The sequence below is a fragment of the Coturnix japonica genome, chromosome 2, assembly GCF_001577835.2.
Source record: "Coturnix japonica isolate 7356 chromosome 2, Coturnix japonica 2.1, whole genome shotgun sequence".
Taxonomy (NCBI): Eukaryota; Metazoa; Chordata; class Aves; order Galliformes; family Phasianidae; genus Coturnix; species Coturnix japonica.
In genome coordinates, this window is record NC_029517.1 from 117,702,327 (window position 1) to 117,716,897 (window position 14,571).

At 46.6% G+C, this 14,571-nt stretch overlaps 1 protein-coding gene across 2 annotated transcripts; it reads left to right on the forward strand.

The window, feature by feature from the left end:
* The first annotated feature begins 847 nt into the window (after positions 1–847).
* On the forward strand, positions 848–11,896 carry RRM2B (ribonucleotide reductase regulatory TP53 inducible subunit M2B). 2 transcript variants are annotated; one of them, XM_015856151.2, is made up of 10 exons: positions 874–980; positions 2,155–2,330; positions 2,438–2,593; positions 3,839–3,955; positions 4,840–4,973; positions 5,389–5,483; positions 6,699–6,832; positions 8,299–8,403; positions 9,339–9,452; positions 9,905–11,896. In XM_015856151.2, exons 2-10 carry the CDS (start codon positions 2,271–2,273, stop codon positions 10,055–10,057), a joined length of 1,068 nt encoding a protein of 355 aa, XP_015711637.1. In that variant the 5' UTR covers positions 874–980; positions 2,155–2,270; the 3' UTR covers positions 10,058–11,896. The 2 variants fall into 2 exon arrangements, with proteins under 2 accessions (XP_015711638.1, XP_015711637.1); XM_015856152.2 differs by lacking the exon at positions 2,155–2,330 and having other exon boundaries at positions 848–980.
* The last annotated feature ends 2,675 nt before the right edge of the window (positions 11,897–14,571 follow it).

Below are 14,571 nucleotides of genomic sequence, written 5' to 3' on the forward strand. Positions count from 1 at the left end.
AGTTCTCACACATGATGGGGATGGTGCGGTGAGTGCGGACTCTTCTCCACGAGGAACATCAGACCTCCACATCCTTATCTCCTCCTCCTCGACTGCCTGTTCCTGGCACTCTGAGTGCTCCTCTCTGCAGTGTCTCAATCCTGGATGTGTGTCAGCAAACTGTCTTGGTGCTCATAAATTATTTTCCTTTCTCATTGGTGTTTGCTTTCAGATTTGTCCAGTTTCAAACCATTGTACCAAACCACTCCCTACTGTATGGAGCAGGGCTTTTCTACTCTCTCCCACCCCCCTTTTGATTGTGCTGACAAATGACCCCGTGCATCCACATGAACTGGAGCCCAAGGGCCGGGCCGGTCTGGAGACGAGGAAGAGGAAACAAAGGAACTCTGGCGATTGCAGTCTCTCGCAGCAATCTCTGTTGGTAAGAAGTGACTGCAATAAATGACGAGCATCATAGCAGTGCGTTCACTCACACTGCTTGCTCGCACAGACCCTGCAAGCAAGTCCAGGGCAAGGGCTGAGAGTTCTACATCTGGAAGTACGGCTGTTACACAATTGCTCGAATGTATTCTGAGATGTTGTCGCATGGGTTGGTTGGGTTCCGTCGTGTGCTTTGTATCTCGCTGACACTTTGAGGCGATGTATCAGAGCCAGCTGAGAACGCTGCCTTGCTCAGTTCTGCTGGCTGGCAGTGCTGTAGCAACGCCGAAGCCCGGTGGGTGAGGTACGGCTCAGCCGGGCCAAAGCCGGGCTAAGGGCCGGGCTAAGGGCCGGGTTAATGGCTGAGGGCCGGGCTGAGGGCCGGGCTAAGGGCCGGGCCCGGAGCAGTTTGCACCGCCTCCCGCCGGGCCCCGCCTCGCGGAGGAGGGGCGGCCGCGGCCGTTCCGCCCTCAGCCGGCGGCTCCTGCGGCCCAGAACCGCGGGCCATGGGGGAACAAGGAGGGCGAGCGGGCCTGCAGGAGGAGCCCGGGCCGGAGCGGGTAAGGGCGGGCGGGGCGACCAGCGCAGTCGGGCGGGGAGGCAGCGGCAGAGCGGAGTGAGTGCGGAGTGATCACACGACGGCCCCAGGCTCCGGCCCGGCCTCGGGGTTCGGTGTGCGCCCCGCACGGCTGGGGCCGGGCCGGCTCCTCTGCGGGCGAAGCAGAACCCGCCTCCGTGTCGGGAAGGGGAGGTAGAATCCTCTCTCCCCTCCTTATCCCTGGGTCTGAAGGGCGCTGCTGGGGAGCTGCCCGGGGCTCTTGCTGCGTCCTCAGGGCACGGTCAGCGCAGCCGGGCCTGAGGGCGTGAAGCTAAAGGTGTGCGAGGGAGAAATACACCATGTCCTTACAAAGGCTGGGTTCCGGCTGTACACAAGCTGATGGAAACTGGGATGTGCTGTATTAAGTACAAGCCTTAAATATACATCTATACACGCACGCTTATGTCTTTAATCAGTGTTGTGCTGTTCCCTTAATGCAGCTGATTTGCTCTGACCTGCCAGAAACAATTAGCAGAGCTTTGCTCTTCCCTCTGGGGTGCAGAGCCACCAGGTGCTCCTGTGAGACCCCACCTGCAGCACTGTGTCCAGGTCTGGGGCTCCCAACACGAGAAGGACGTGGAGCTGTTGGAGCAGGTGCAGAGAAGGGCCATGGAGATGATTAGAGGGCTGCAGCACCTCCCCTGTGCCAGCAGGCTGAGAGTGCCATTCTCTTCAGCTTGGAGAAGAGAAGGCTCTGAGGAGACCTTATAGCGGCCTTCCAGTACCTGAAGGGGGCCTACAGGAAAGCTGGGGGTGTGGAGTGGAGCCTCTGTTGTACACAGTGAGGCTGGGAGAGCTCAGCCGGCTTGGAGAGAATAGAGGAGATGGAGCCAGACTCTTCTCCGTGCAGCCAGTGACAGGAGGTTCCACCTGTGCATTAAAAACCCACTTTCTTGCTGTTCGGGTGGTCAAACACTTCTTCTATACACCAGAAGTGTTTTCCAGGTTATCTTTCTACATGATGAGCCCCGTGTGCTGTTTTTTAGAGGCTCAGGTACATCACAGTGGGGTTGAGGTGCAGGCTGCCCTTGAGAAACCATTGAGCAGCACTGTCACCTTGCATGCGTCCCCACCATGTTTGACGGCATCTTTTGAGGGCGCAGTGCAAGTGCAGCTGCAGTTTCCTCCTTGTACAGCAGAAAAGTGTTCCTTTGGGCCCTCAAGAGGTGCAGCTGCTCAGGGGCTGGTTGATGTGAGAGGTGTGGAACAGAGCAGGGCAGGAAGGCAGTGCTGCTGCCTGAGCAGGGCACGGATGGAGGGCAAAGGGGTGAGCACCCCAGGGAAGAGTGATGCAGCCACCTGTGGGGAGAGGGTGAGTGTCTGCCTGCGACAGTGGGCTTTTGGGCTGTATTTTTGTGACAGAGGGAAAAGTAGGGAATAGTAACAGCAGCCTTAACCAGGACTGTGCTTTATCTTCAGAGCTCCTCTCCAAGTGAAGCTGAAAATGGCTTGAAACCTCACGAGGAGCCTCTTCTCAGAAAGAATCCCCGTCGGTTCGTCATCTTCCCCATCCAGCACCCGGACATATGGAAGATGTACAAACAGGCCCAGGCCTCCTTTTGGACAGCAGAAGAGGTGAGCTTTGGGGCATGGAGCCTGGAGTGTCATCGCTAGCCCTGCTGCTGGCTTGTGATTTGTATGGGTTGGGGTTAGTTCTATAGATCATGAGGTACCTGTGCTGAAGTAGGACTCCCTTCAGGGTCAGTGGAAGGAAAGCTGCTTCCATCAGGTGGTTCAGCTGGCCTGATTTGAGTGTTAGGTTTAGGATGAGCGGAACTGTATCCTGGGACACTTCTCTGGGTATAGGGGAGCCTGTGTCAGAGGTATAGAGGCTGTGACCTGCTGCGGTCACTGTCTGCAGCTACCTCCTTGCTCATGTTAAAGATTCGGAGCACATGAGAATGCTGCTCTTTAATATTAGGCACTTATTTTTCAGAAAGGTGATGATGCTGTCTGGTGTCAGGAGAAGCTGATTTAAACAGTTACGAAGCACTGAAACTCCATCCTGAATAGCACTACTCTTACTGTATCACTGCTTCCTTCTTCCACTGTCCCACCACCTGTCAGCACATTTCCAAATGAATTGGAAAGTTAGATGTAAAATTGGTTTGTGTGTGTATTTATGCATGAGGATGAATATATATTTGTACATAAATTGTACCCACACACACGCAAGTCTAAAAGCTGCAGTTTTCCCACCTGGCCCCGCTTAACTGCTGCTGTGGCTCAGAAATGCCTTGGGAACAAACAGACAAAGAAAGATGGGCAACGCTAAGGAGCTTGTGGTTTTCTACCATGGTGAGAACCCAGTGGCACAGGCAATGCAGTTACTTTACACAGTAAACACAGTATCTACACGTGCTGTTCTTGGGTAGCATGGGGGCTGAACACCTGTCAAAAGCAACACTGCCTTCCATGCATCTTTTGACACACTTGGGTACAGGTTTCTTGCAGTACAAGCATTTATTTCTAGTAGAGTTTGTGAATGTCTCAGAGAGAGACCTGCCTGTAGATGCATGTTCATACTGATGCCAGTAAGGCTGATGCTTTTTGAAATCTGGTTTATTTATAACATGGAATTAAAACAATATATATTGAATGACAATAGTGTAAACTGCAAAGCAAACACAGGGTGTTGCTGTTGCAGAGAAACTGCAGTACTGTGGTAGTTTATTGTGCTTGATATTTGCATGTATTTAAATTCTCTACATGCAAAGATTGTGCCAAAGCTCTGTCTCAGTTGTTTGACGAGGCCACTTTTGTTCCTACAGAATAACAAGCACAAAGGGATGGTAACAGTTCTTTGTCTTTTTTCATTAGGTTGATTTATCAAAGGACCTTCCTCACTGGAACAAGCTAAAAGCAGATGAAAAGTACTTCATCTCTCATGTTCTTGCCTTCTTTGCAGCCAGCGATGGGATTGTAAATGAAAACCTGGTGAGAAAGCCTTACAGTTTGAACACTTAGTTTATTAGCTATTGGCTTTACATTTGGGTTTTCTCATACTAATGCATATTAAATGAGTGTATTTCCTTCCCATCGTTTCACCTTTGCCAAAGGAAGTGAGCAGCTTGTTCTGCTCATTGTCTGAGATATGTCAGAGCCACTGTTGTCAGCAGGGCTCCAAATGGTGTCTCTTGAACACAGTTTTGAAGCTCAGCCTTCTGCCCAACTGCAGTTATTGGTGTACTAATAGAACCCGTGCTTCTTCACATACGTGTGTTAAATGGGAAGTAACAGGGGGATTGTGCTGTGCCATGGTCCGTGTTCTTTATTTAGGTAAAACTCATTTTGTTCTCACTAAGTGGCATCCTGGAATATTTCAGCCCTACAGGTGGGTGCTATTAAAATGGTGGGGAAACCTGTCTCCTGAAATCTGGGCTGTAGAATGTCTCACTGCAGGTTGTTGTTAGACCAGAAATGCTCGTTTTTAGATCTTGAGTATCGGTAACACAGATTATATGATAATGCATTTATAGATAATGCATGAAGATGTCATACTATTCACCTTTTAGTGGTGAACAGAAAAAGTGAGGCTTTGTTTGATATGAAGTTTTTACTGCTGCAGCATTTTGCTCTTCCTGTGTGGCCACCGCACATCTGTGCAGTTCTTACGTGGTGTGTGTAGCAGGTGTCTTTACTTCTGGCTGGCTTTCTGTGTTTGCTTCTGCATCACATGTATCCTATTGACATATTTGTTAATAAAGTAGGGCTGAATTGCTCCCTTCCCTTCTCAGTGGCACAGGTCTGTTGTCTCTCCTGTTTGGCTTGTGCAGGGCCAGTTTTGCTGTGCTCACTGTCATGCTCGTTGGTTTTGGTAGGTGGCACGCTTTAGTCAGGAGGTGCAGATCCCAGAAGCTCGTTGTTTCTATGGCTTTCAGATCCTCATCGAGAACGTTCACTCCGAGATGTACAGCTTGCTTATAGACACTTACATCAAAGACCCTGAGAAAAGGTAAGTTTCTGCATGTGCTGCAGAGCCAAGGGAAATCCTTTAGCTAGTCTGGTGGCACTGTGGCTGGGTGGAAGTATTACTGACTGGTGACCTTCCATAGGAGTATTCAAAAGGCTGGCTAATATTTGTATAAAGCTGTGACTGCAGGCAGTGCAGACTGTGTGAAACTCTGTTAAGCATTAAACAGCCTCCTTGTGGTTATTGTACTGCAGAGGTACTTGCAACTGGCGTTTGTTCTGCTTCTTGTTGTCAGTCATCATTATCTCTTCAAGGCAGGAACTCTTACTTGGGTTAGTTCAGAGCTTGTAGCATAATGGATTCCACTTTCTGGTGGAGATAATCAGGACAGATATATGTAAATCCATTCTTTGCTTTATTACTTTGGTGTTCTCTTTTTTTTTCTTTTCTTTTGCAGGGATTTCTTATTTAATGCCATTGAAACAATGCCTTGTGTCAAGAAGAAAGCAGACTGGGCTCTGAAGTGGATTGAAGACAGAGAATCCACTTTTGGTGTGTATCTTCTTAAAAGCTCCTTCCTGTTGCACATCATGAAGTCGGTTCCTATTTTGTACACCAGTGTTTAAGAGCTGAACAGCTGAAGTCTTGCAAGCCCCCAAAGTTACCCAATCTTCAAACATTCTGGGGGCCCAGCCCTTAACTCAGATGGACTGTGAGATGTGCTATCTGAAAGCGACATGCTTAGTTAGTGCTTCCTTCTGGGCTGTTTACCTTCAACAGGGTAACTGTGTTTGATTTCTTACACTGAGGGTGTAGTTGCTGTGTTTATTCTGTGGACTCTGAGCCTCTCAGTGTGCGCAGACATTGTGTTGTGCTGCTGACAGGGGATTTTGTTTCAGCGTAACTCATTTATCTGAATGTTAGTCAGATGGAGTGCAGTAAAAAACATATTGGTGTCCAGGAGGTGTTTATGCAGCACATCTCCCCTCCTGTCTAGAACTAACCTCAGAGGTTTTAGTGTTGTCAGATAAACAATTTCCTTAGTAACTTCTGTGATAGTTTGAAGTTCATGCTGAATTTCTTCAGATAAGCCAGCAGGTGGCATCTGCATCTCATCTGAGGCAGCAGAACAGATGGAATTTGGGGTTTATTGTTATTGTTTATTGAAAACAAACAAAAGTCTGTGCAGTTCTCAGTGGTAAAAAAGGACAGCAGCGTTTAATGCAAAAGTTCTGCATATTGGAATATACTCAAGAATCTTCTGGAGTTGCTTAAATAGAGCATATACAACCTTGATCAATCAGCAATCTCTGCATTCATGTAGAGAACAGAAAAAAATGGGACTGAAAACACTGTGATTTTCTTGGATGAAAGGTGGGATAAGACAAATATTTGTGACTTGGTGAATGTTTTTTGTTTACATTCCGTATGTTGGTTACACAGCCGTTTTCCTGCCTCTTTAGAGAAAGAGATAAGCAGAACTAATACCTCAACCATATCTGCCACTTGTGGCTTTTCCCTTCTGCTTTTCCTGCAGTAGTTTCAGTGTGTGCCCTGCTTCTGTTCTGTTGGGGTTGCCTGTGGCAAAGTTCTGTTGCACCTGTTGACCTTCTGTGCTGTGGGATCTGCAGAAAGATGTGGTTGGCTACAGCACCTGGTGCGGCAGCAGATACTTTTCTTCCAGCATCAGTCTGATGGGAATAGTGCACTGTGCTGTCTGGCAATGCACTCTTTCATGTCTAATGGAAAATATATTATGTTAAACAGGTGAGAGAGTGGTTGCCTTCGCTGCAGTTGAAGGCATCTTCTTTTCGGGTTCATTTGCTGCGATTTTTTGGCTGAAGAAGAGGGGCCTGATGCCCGGATTAACTTTCTCCAATGAACTTATTAGCAGAGATGAGGTAATGTATTGTGTCCCACATATTGTCTTTGAAGAAAAGTGAGTTTTAAGGAGAAAGACAGATTGCATTTGTAAATAACCCGTAGTTTTGCTAGTGCAGGTCACCTCTGTGGAGGTGGGTAAGCTTGGAGCAAGCTGAAAAGCAGAAAGGGAACAAAGCAGGTGAGTGGGTGTAGAAGTAGCGTTTGGGCAGGGACGGGTCAAAAAGCAAATCCAGCAGTGAGTAGGGGATGCATGGCTGGGTGTGGTGGAACCCAGCTGACAGTGCTGGAGGTCAAGGTCTTTTATCCCACCCCCATCTTCCCCCAGTTATGGATCCCAGAGCTTGCAGACGGCCACCTGCGTCCATCACCTGCAGATATTGTTCCTCTCTGTGTCCTTACCCTACTACACAGGAATAAAGTCTGAGAGGGAGCAATTACAGGGCTGCATTACAGGGGAGTGCCTTTCAGCTGCAGAAGTGAGGTATCTGAGGGGTGCATGTCAGCACATTGAAGGGGGGCTGTCCTCATGGGTGCCCTTTCTTTTCACTGCTACCTACTAGTTGGCAGCAGTTCCCTATGGCTGAGGCCTGTCTGTAAGGTAGCACACAATTTATGGTGCTGTCAGCACTGAAAATGCAGCAAGATCAGTTTTATTTGCAAGATAAATCTGCTAACGATTGAACTTACCAGAGTTCTAAAGGTCTGAAAGAATAAACAGCTTTATCATAATGGAGGTAATTTCAGTGGGTAAGATAAACTGATTTGAAAGGAGACATCTTGTGAGACGTCTTTAATCTGAAAGGCTTCTGTTGAAGAAAATGCTACGGCTGGGAAATAAAGCCCAACAATTCTTCAGCCTTGATTTCCTCGTGTCTTTTGTTTCTGTGAGTCATCACGAGCTGATCCATTCAAATAAGGAAGTATTTCTTTGTTAGAAAGATGACTTGCAGATGAATGGGATGCAAGTTCCCCCTTAGAGGAGTATAACTGCTCCTCTGCAGTATTGAACACAGAAAGATGGAGGGTTTTTTGAGTTCCCCTGGCATATTTCCATCTGCAAAGCTGTTAATTATGAAGAGGAAGGCACTGCTCACACAGCACCTGCATCAAAAAACAGGAAATACTGTTATAAAAGCAGTGACAGTAAAAGAATCTACACTGGCAAACTACAACATGAATGTTTTCTGATGCATCTGAGCAGACAAATGGTTGATGCTCACTATGGTTTTGAGCTGCTCTCAAAATGGGACTGGATAAAGTGTGTGCTGATTGTTATTATAGGTGGCACCTGTTGGATTTCAGATGTTACTAATGGAGCTTTTAACCAAGAATGGCCTTACAGTTCTGTTACATGTAATAACATAAGGACTGTCAAGAATCAAGCATGTAGGAAGCTTAAATCTAAACTGAGGCTGCCTCTAATTAAGAGCAAACTGTGTGCAGTAAGGAAAAACTCTGTTGTTGTTGTTCTCTGTTATTTCAGGGTCTACACTGTGATTTTGCTTGTCTAATGTTCCATTATTTAGTGAACAGACCATCAGAAGAGAGGGTCCGGGAGATCATTGTTAATGCTGTTGAAATTGAACAGGTAAGCCTGGCCAGGTCAATGTCGTGAGCAGCAGCAGGGACTGTATGTGCAAAATAAACAAATTCAATTCCAACTTTAGGAATTTCATATTTACTGCTTGGATCCCTGATGCATTCTGCCATTCTTTCCCTCTTCCTTAACCGTGACAGTAAAAAGCAGACACTTATGATACAGCTGTCAAGTAACTGTGAGAAGCTGAAGCTGTTTTCTTCCTTAAAAGCCAAAAAGAAGAAAACATTCTCTCTTGGTGAGGAGTTTACCTCTGACCTTTAGGATCTTTGTCTTTCCCTACTTGTATACACGTACCTGTTAGTCCTCTCTGAGAGCATAGGCTCTGTACTGTGCTACCCAACTTCAGCTACACAATTCTGCATTGCTGAGTGTTTTGCAGGACTTCAGCTTACCCTTTCTTTTCTGTTGTCATCTGACTGCTGTGATGATGACAAATGCCCTGGCCTTGCCTTACTGCAATGCAAGGTCTTACATCAGCACCTAAACATGCACATGGCTGAGCTGAGTGCTCGTGTATCACTGTCCTCTGGTTTGTAGTTCTATAATGGCTGCAAGCCAAGGAAAACTGGAGGTTTCTGGATCTATTCCTTCTCCCACTCCTCTGGTCTGTAGGTTTTATTGAAGTTGGAACTCAAGCTTTCATAGAAGCTCGGGATCTTGTGGGGAAAAAGAAAAGGATAGGAGCACTCATAAAAATTCTTGTACTTTTTCCAGAAAAATGTGCTAAAAATACAGGAAGATACAAGCAACTACTGAAAGCAGAAGGCACTTGTTGAATTTAGTGATGCAAGTTATTTATTCAGACAACTGCCTGGGGAGCCTGGAATATCACAAATTGTGTTACTGTGAAACACAGGTGTCTTCTCTCTTTTTCTCCTCTTAAATTTCATTTCTCTAAATGTCATCTGTATTTTAACTTCCAGGAGTTTCTCACAGAGGCATTACCCGTAGGTCTGATTGGAATGAATTGCACTTTGATGAAGCAGTATATTGAATTTGTTGCAGATCGGTTACTAATGGAGCTGGGGTTCTCAAAGGTAAGAGATGAAACTGCAGAAACGCTGGCCTGCTGGAGCAGCCCAGGAAAGCTGTCAGCACAAAGTGCTTTCCTGATGCACCTGTAAGCAGGTTGCTTTTAGTGCTTGCACTTTTGCAAGCGACATATGAAACCACAACATTAATATGTGTGCTTCCCTGTTTAAAAGAGCAAGAACAATTCAGGCCATTGTTTCTCTTGAGTTGCTCTGCAGATTTGTGTTGGGAAGTTATGCTGTGCTCACATGCTGTGCCCTTAGGAGGCTGATCAGCACCTTGCACAGGTGAGCTTCAAACTCCTGGAGGCGCACAGTATTGACCTTGATTACATTGTGCCCATAAATTCTACAGCATAATACATGAGGGATGACCTAATATGAAATATGTATATATTTTTGTTACACACAGTTACCTTTGCAGAATCAGCAGTGTAATAATGTATTTTTTCCCCCAGGTCTTTCATGCAGAAAATCCTTTTGATTTCATGGAGAATATTTCTCTGGAAGGAAAAACCAATTTCTTTGAGAAGCGGGTTTCAGAGTATCAACGTTTTGCTGTGATGGCAGAAACAATGGACAACGTTTTCACTCTAGATGCAGATTTTTGATGCCTTGGCAAATTAACAGTGACCGTCTCCCTCTCCCCATCTCGCTCTCTGCTGTGAAGTTGTCTCCATTTCCTCTGCAGGAGTTGGAGTCTACTGGGAATTTTTCCTGGGTTTTCATGTTGGTTTTTTTTTGAAGAGTAAATGCATTTTGCTCTGTGCCATTAAAAAAAGGACAAGAACAAGGGGTTCTTTTTAAACAAATGGCAAGGCTTTTTAAAAGGATGGCCTTTTTAAGATTCCTGTGGTTAATCTGCTGTAATTGCTGTCTTTAAGGATGATCTGGGTACTGCTACTTTTTTGAAGACTTCAGTAGTGTTTTAAGAAAGCAAGCAGCTTGTTTACCTCCTATTGTAGTACTTTAGTCTTAAAAACAGATGAGGTATCGCTCTATGTATATATATTGCTCTAAATTATTTTCATGGTTATTATTTTCATGTTTATAAATCTGATCAACAGTAAAAGCTCTTCCCTTTTGTCCTGCTGCAGATGGAGTAATAGTCCCCTATTACTCTGAGAAGACATGAGTTCAGTAAGGTAGGAGCTTGTTACACCCAGGGATACAGTTTGATCTCTTCTTTAACCTGGCTTCTATCTGAAACAGTATCAAGCATGTCAGCAGACTTTGAATGGTCCTTGACAAAGCACGCCTGTTAATAGTGGAAACAAAACACATCCTGTAGTTCTCTGGCTTATGCTGTTTTTCATTGCTTCTATGAACAAGTGCCTTATAACAGTTTGTGATTCTGCTGCGCAGCTGGAGCAGCGAGCACTGGGTATTGTCTCTGTTTTCTCTGTTATTGATGAGAGGGAGAAGGCATATTGCTGCAAGGGATGGTTCCTTGAGGTGCTACAAACATGCTGCTTGAGCTCTGGAGAAGCACCAGTAATTTACTGGGGTACTTCAGTTTGTGTGTTTAATGCAACCCATTAAAAGCATTGTCACAGCGGAGCTTCTGCAGTAAGGTGTTAAACCTTTCAGAATCAGATCTTGAAGTAGCATGAGATGGCAGCATCTTGCAAAGGACTGCTGTTGGGTTTTTAGTGTATTCTAGTTTGTGCCCCCAAGATCTGAAGTTCCTTTATACTGCATGCTGAGAATGGAGCATTTGAAGAAGACCTTAAAATACTGCAGTGATAAGGTGGAATGGATATTACTTAAGTACAGGTGGATTGTTTGCAAATAGAGAGCTTGTTTTTTCCCTTCAGGATGTCGTAAGGGTAAATGAACTAGACAAAGAGTTCTGCTTTACTAAACCCAAGGATTTTTTTTTCACAAGATTAAGCAATTTGTACGAGAGCTTTTATAAATCCTTTCTGTTGTTGCAAACATCTTGTGCTGCTTTAAGTATACCTGGCATGAGATGAGCCGGCAGCGTTTAGTGGTGATGTGGTGGTACAGGGTTGTTTCCCCACCAGCCCGGATTAGCCACAGCCCCGGGTAGCTGCGCTCCATGAAGTGAGTTCACTGCAGCAGCATAGTTCCTACTGAGCAGCTTTCTCTGCTGTGAATGTTAGCAGCAACACAGACTTTTTGTTTGGTTGCAGTAAAATCATGGGATACGTAGTGAGCGTATGAACAGCACAGCTTTTGGTTTTATTGCTAGAGAAGAGCTTGCATCATTTGACATGAGGTAGTTGCAGGGATAGAGGGAGACCTGGAAAATACAGACAAAAGATCTGCTGTCGCTAAGTAATGTTCTGTAACTGCAAGAGAACTGTGGAATGCAGAGCTAAAATCCAGCGCCTTTTGCAAATACTGCTGTAAACAGTTCAGTTGTTGGAGGAATGGAAAACGTTTTGATGCCACTAAGAGAAATAAAAAGCTTTTTTTAAAAATTCTTTTTGAGTGCTGTCAATTGGGAATATACCAGTGGTTTAATGATGAAACTGCTCTGTGCTCAGCTTCTGTAACACTTGAACATGGACAGAAACGTGCCTTTGTTTGCTGGTTGTGTGCTTTATTGTGGCCCAAAAGGATAAAATTAGGCTGTGCCAGAGAAACTTGGTGTTGTTAGCTGATGGTTTCTAGGAGAAAGCTACATGTGCCTGTATGCTGGGGGTGCAGCCCTCTGCCTTCTAGGGTGATTGGTTACTCCTCCCCTGTTTGGTGGCTGGGAAAGTGTTTGTTTGCTGTTCCACATGAGGCCTTGCTTGCTTGCCCCGCATCAGCCACTTTCTGTGGGCTGAGGTGCAGCTGTTCAGAAGCCTTGAGTAAGGACAACCCCTGCTTTTATAATCCCCACAGCCACCTTTGCAACTCCTTGTGCTTTCCTTCAAGCAGAGGAACCTGGGTCTGAGGAAAAATGGATCAACTGATCAACAGTAGCCACAGGTGCTTAATACAAGCTGACAGCATACCCCAGCCATCATGAAGCAGCTGTGGAGTTCAGTAGGTGGGTGATAATTCCCAGCTCTAGCTGGAAAGAAAAACAGAGTGATGGGGTGAGGACAGTATGCATAGCTGTACCCGGAGCTGCAGCCAGCCCTGGCAAGCTGACACCGCTCCTATCCATCGTGGTAGGCTAAGGGATGACCAGGGCTGGTTTTCCTCCTGGTGGAGCCCTCGAGTCAGTAAATACTCATTTATCAACTGCTACGTTCTCCAGGGCTGGTGCTCTGGGAGAGAAAGAGGCTGAAAATGCAACTTCCAAAGTCCCAGCAGTGTTTCAGAGCACAGGTGTGGAGTTTATTTTGAAGCAGAAGCCCATGAGGAGGCCTGCAGTCAGCGAGCAGGCCTGGGCCGTGTGGGCCCTGATCACACAGGGCAGGTGGCTGCCAAAGGGGCTGCACAGCTGGGACGGGGTTCCTTCAGTTCCCAGTGGCCACCCTGAAGATCCCATCTGAAGCTGATTAATTGTCAGCAGCAGCTGTACTGATTTTATGGTGGCTGGGATGAAAGGGAGAAACGTGAGGCTGCAGAAGAGGGCCTTTGGCTGGGGATGACCAGGGCTATGTCCATCTCACGGGGCTGCCAGCACACAGCCCTGCAGAGCAGGCTGGCAGGAAACCCCATGTACGTTGCTCTTGGCTCCTGGGGCTGCTTCTGTGGCAGGGAATTTACAGGCTCATAAATGTATCTGAGCAATGCTTAGATTAACCAATAAACTTTGCAGGTGTCTTGCAGTCGTGATTGTCTGGTAAAGTGTTGCATCCTGAGGGTTCCCTCTGGCCAAGCACACAGTGGTGTGGGGTCGTGCTCTGTGGTCTGGGCACTGTGGAGCGAGCGCAGTCCTATGGGCAGAGCAGGGCCGAGGGTGTCATGGTGTCAGCCCAGGGAGCAGCATGAAGGCAGCAGCAGTCTGTGGGTGAGGTGGGGATGGTGAGCAGTGCGGTCTGCAGCAGCTCTGTGCTAGGGCTCCTTCTGTGCCTTTTGCTGGCTCTGCTTACATCTCCTGCAAGAAAAAAAAAAATAGAGAGTGAGAGAGATATGCTGATGGCAGACAGGGCAAAATTTAGTTTTAACGAGATTAATGGAATAATAGACCGCGCGCAGCCGCACGTGCTCTAGAGGCTGCTTCTGTGTGCATATCTGCTCCCAGCAGCGAGGTCTCAGCGTGGGGCCGCCTGCGTGACGGTCGGGTTATTTTTTTGGTTTGTTTTGTTTTTCTGGGGACACAGAGAACGCAGCCTGCTAGATGGGCAGGGAGTGCTCCTGGTCAGGAGGGGACAGCCAGAGATGGGGCTGTGGGGGGGAGGATGGAGCTATGAGGAGAGTCGATCCTTAGAGGGAGGCGGAGGGAAGGTCCGCTACATGCTTCGATCAATTCTGCGACGTGAGATAGGAATAAGACCCGAAGATACGATGCACGAATATAGAGCCGAAAATAGCTTAGATGAGAGTTCTGAGAGCTTGAGTGTCATGCTCCGTGAGGCTGAGGATATCTGCCAGAGATCTGATTGAGTGCTGGGACTCGGTGTGAGGTGACACGGATGGTGATGATATGACTCTACCGGGGTTTGCTCGAAAGAAACTGGTGTATTCACTGCGACTCGCCCGGGAGAGAATGGTTGCATCGTTGTTTTGGGTCATATCTGAGATATCGTGTTGGGTGTTCACTGGCAGAACTTTGCCATTCCTGAAAGTGGCATGAGGGACAAAGGTTGTCAGGTTCCGATTGTGATATTGTGTATAAGATCCAGATCGGAGATCTATAAAATTAGCAACAATACGTGCTAGACAATAGACTGGGAGCTGGTGACGGGATGCTGAAGGTACAGGCCAGCAATGATTTGCTTCTATGAGGGAACTCCACTTGTGTATACTGTTTACACGATTCTTCTCTTATATTATTCTTACCACGGGTAGGATGAGAAATTCATGCTATGGGCCGGTAGAACCAACTTCTTTCCCTCCTCCATTGTACATGGAGCAATTCACTTTCAGCTCTGTGTGTCTCCTGGCTTTGCTTGGAAGGAGATGGGGTTTGTCTACTCTGCTATGCACAGCAGAAAATGCTTTTTAAGAAGAAAAGTAATAATAAATAAAATAAAAGCCCCAAATCTCTTTTTTAAGT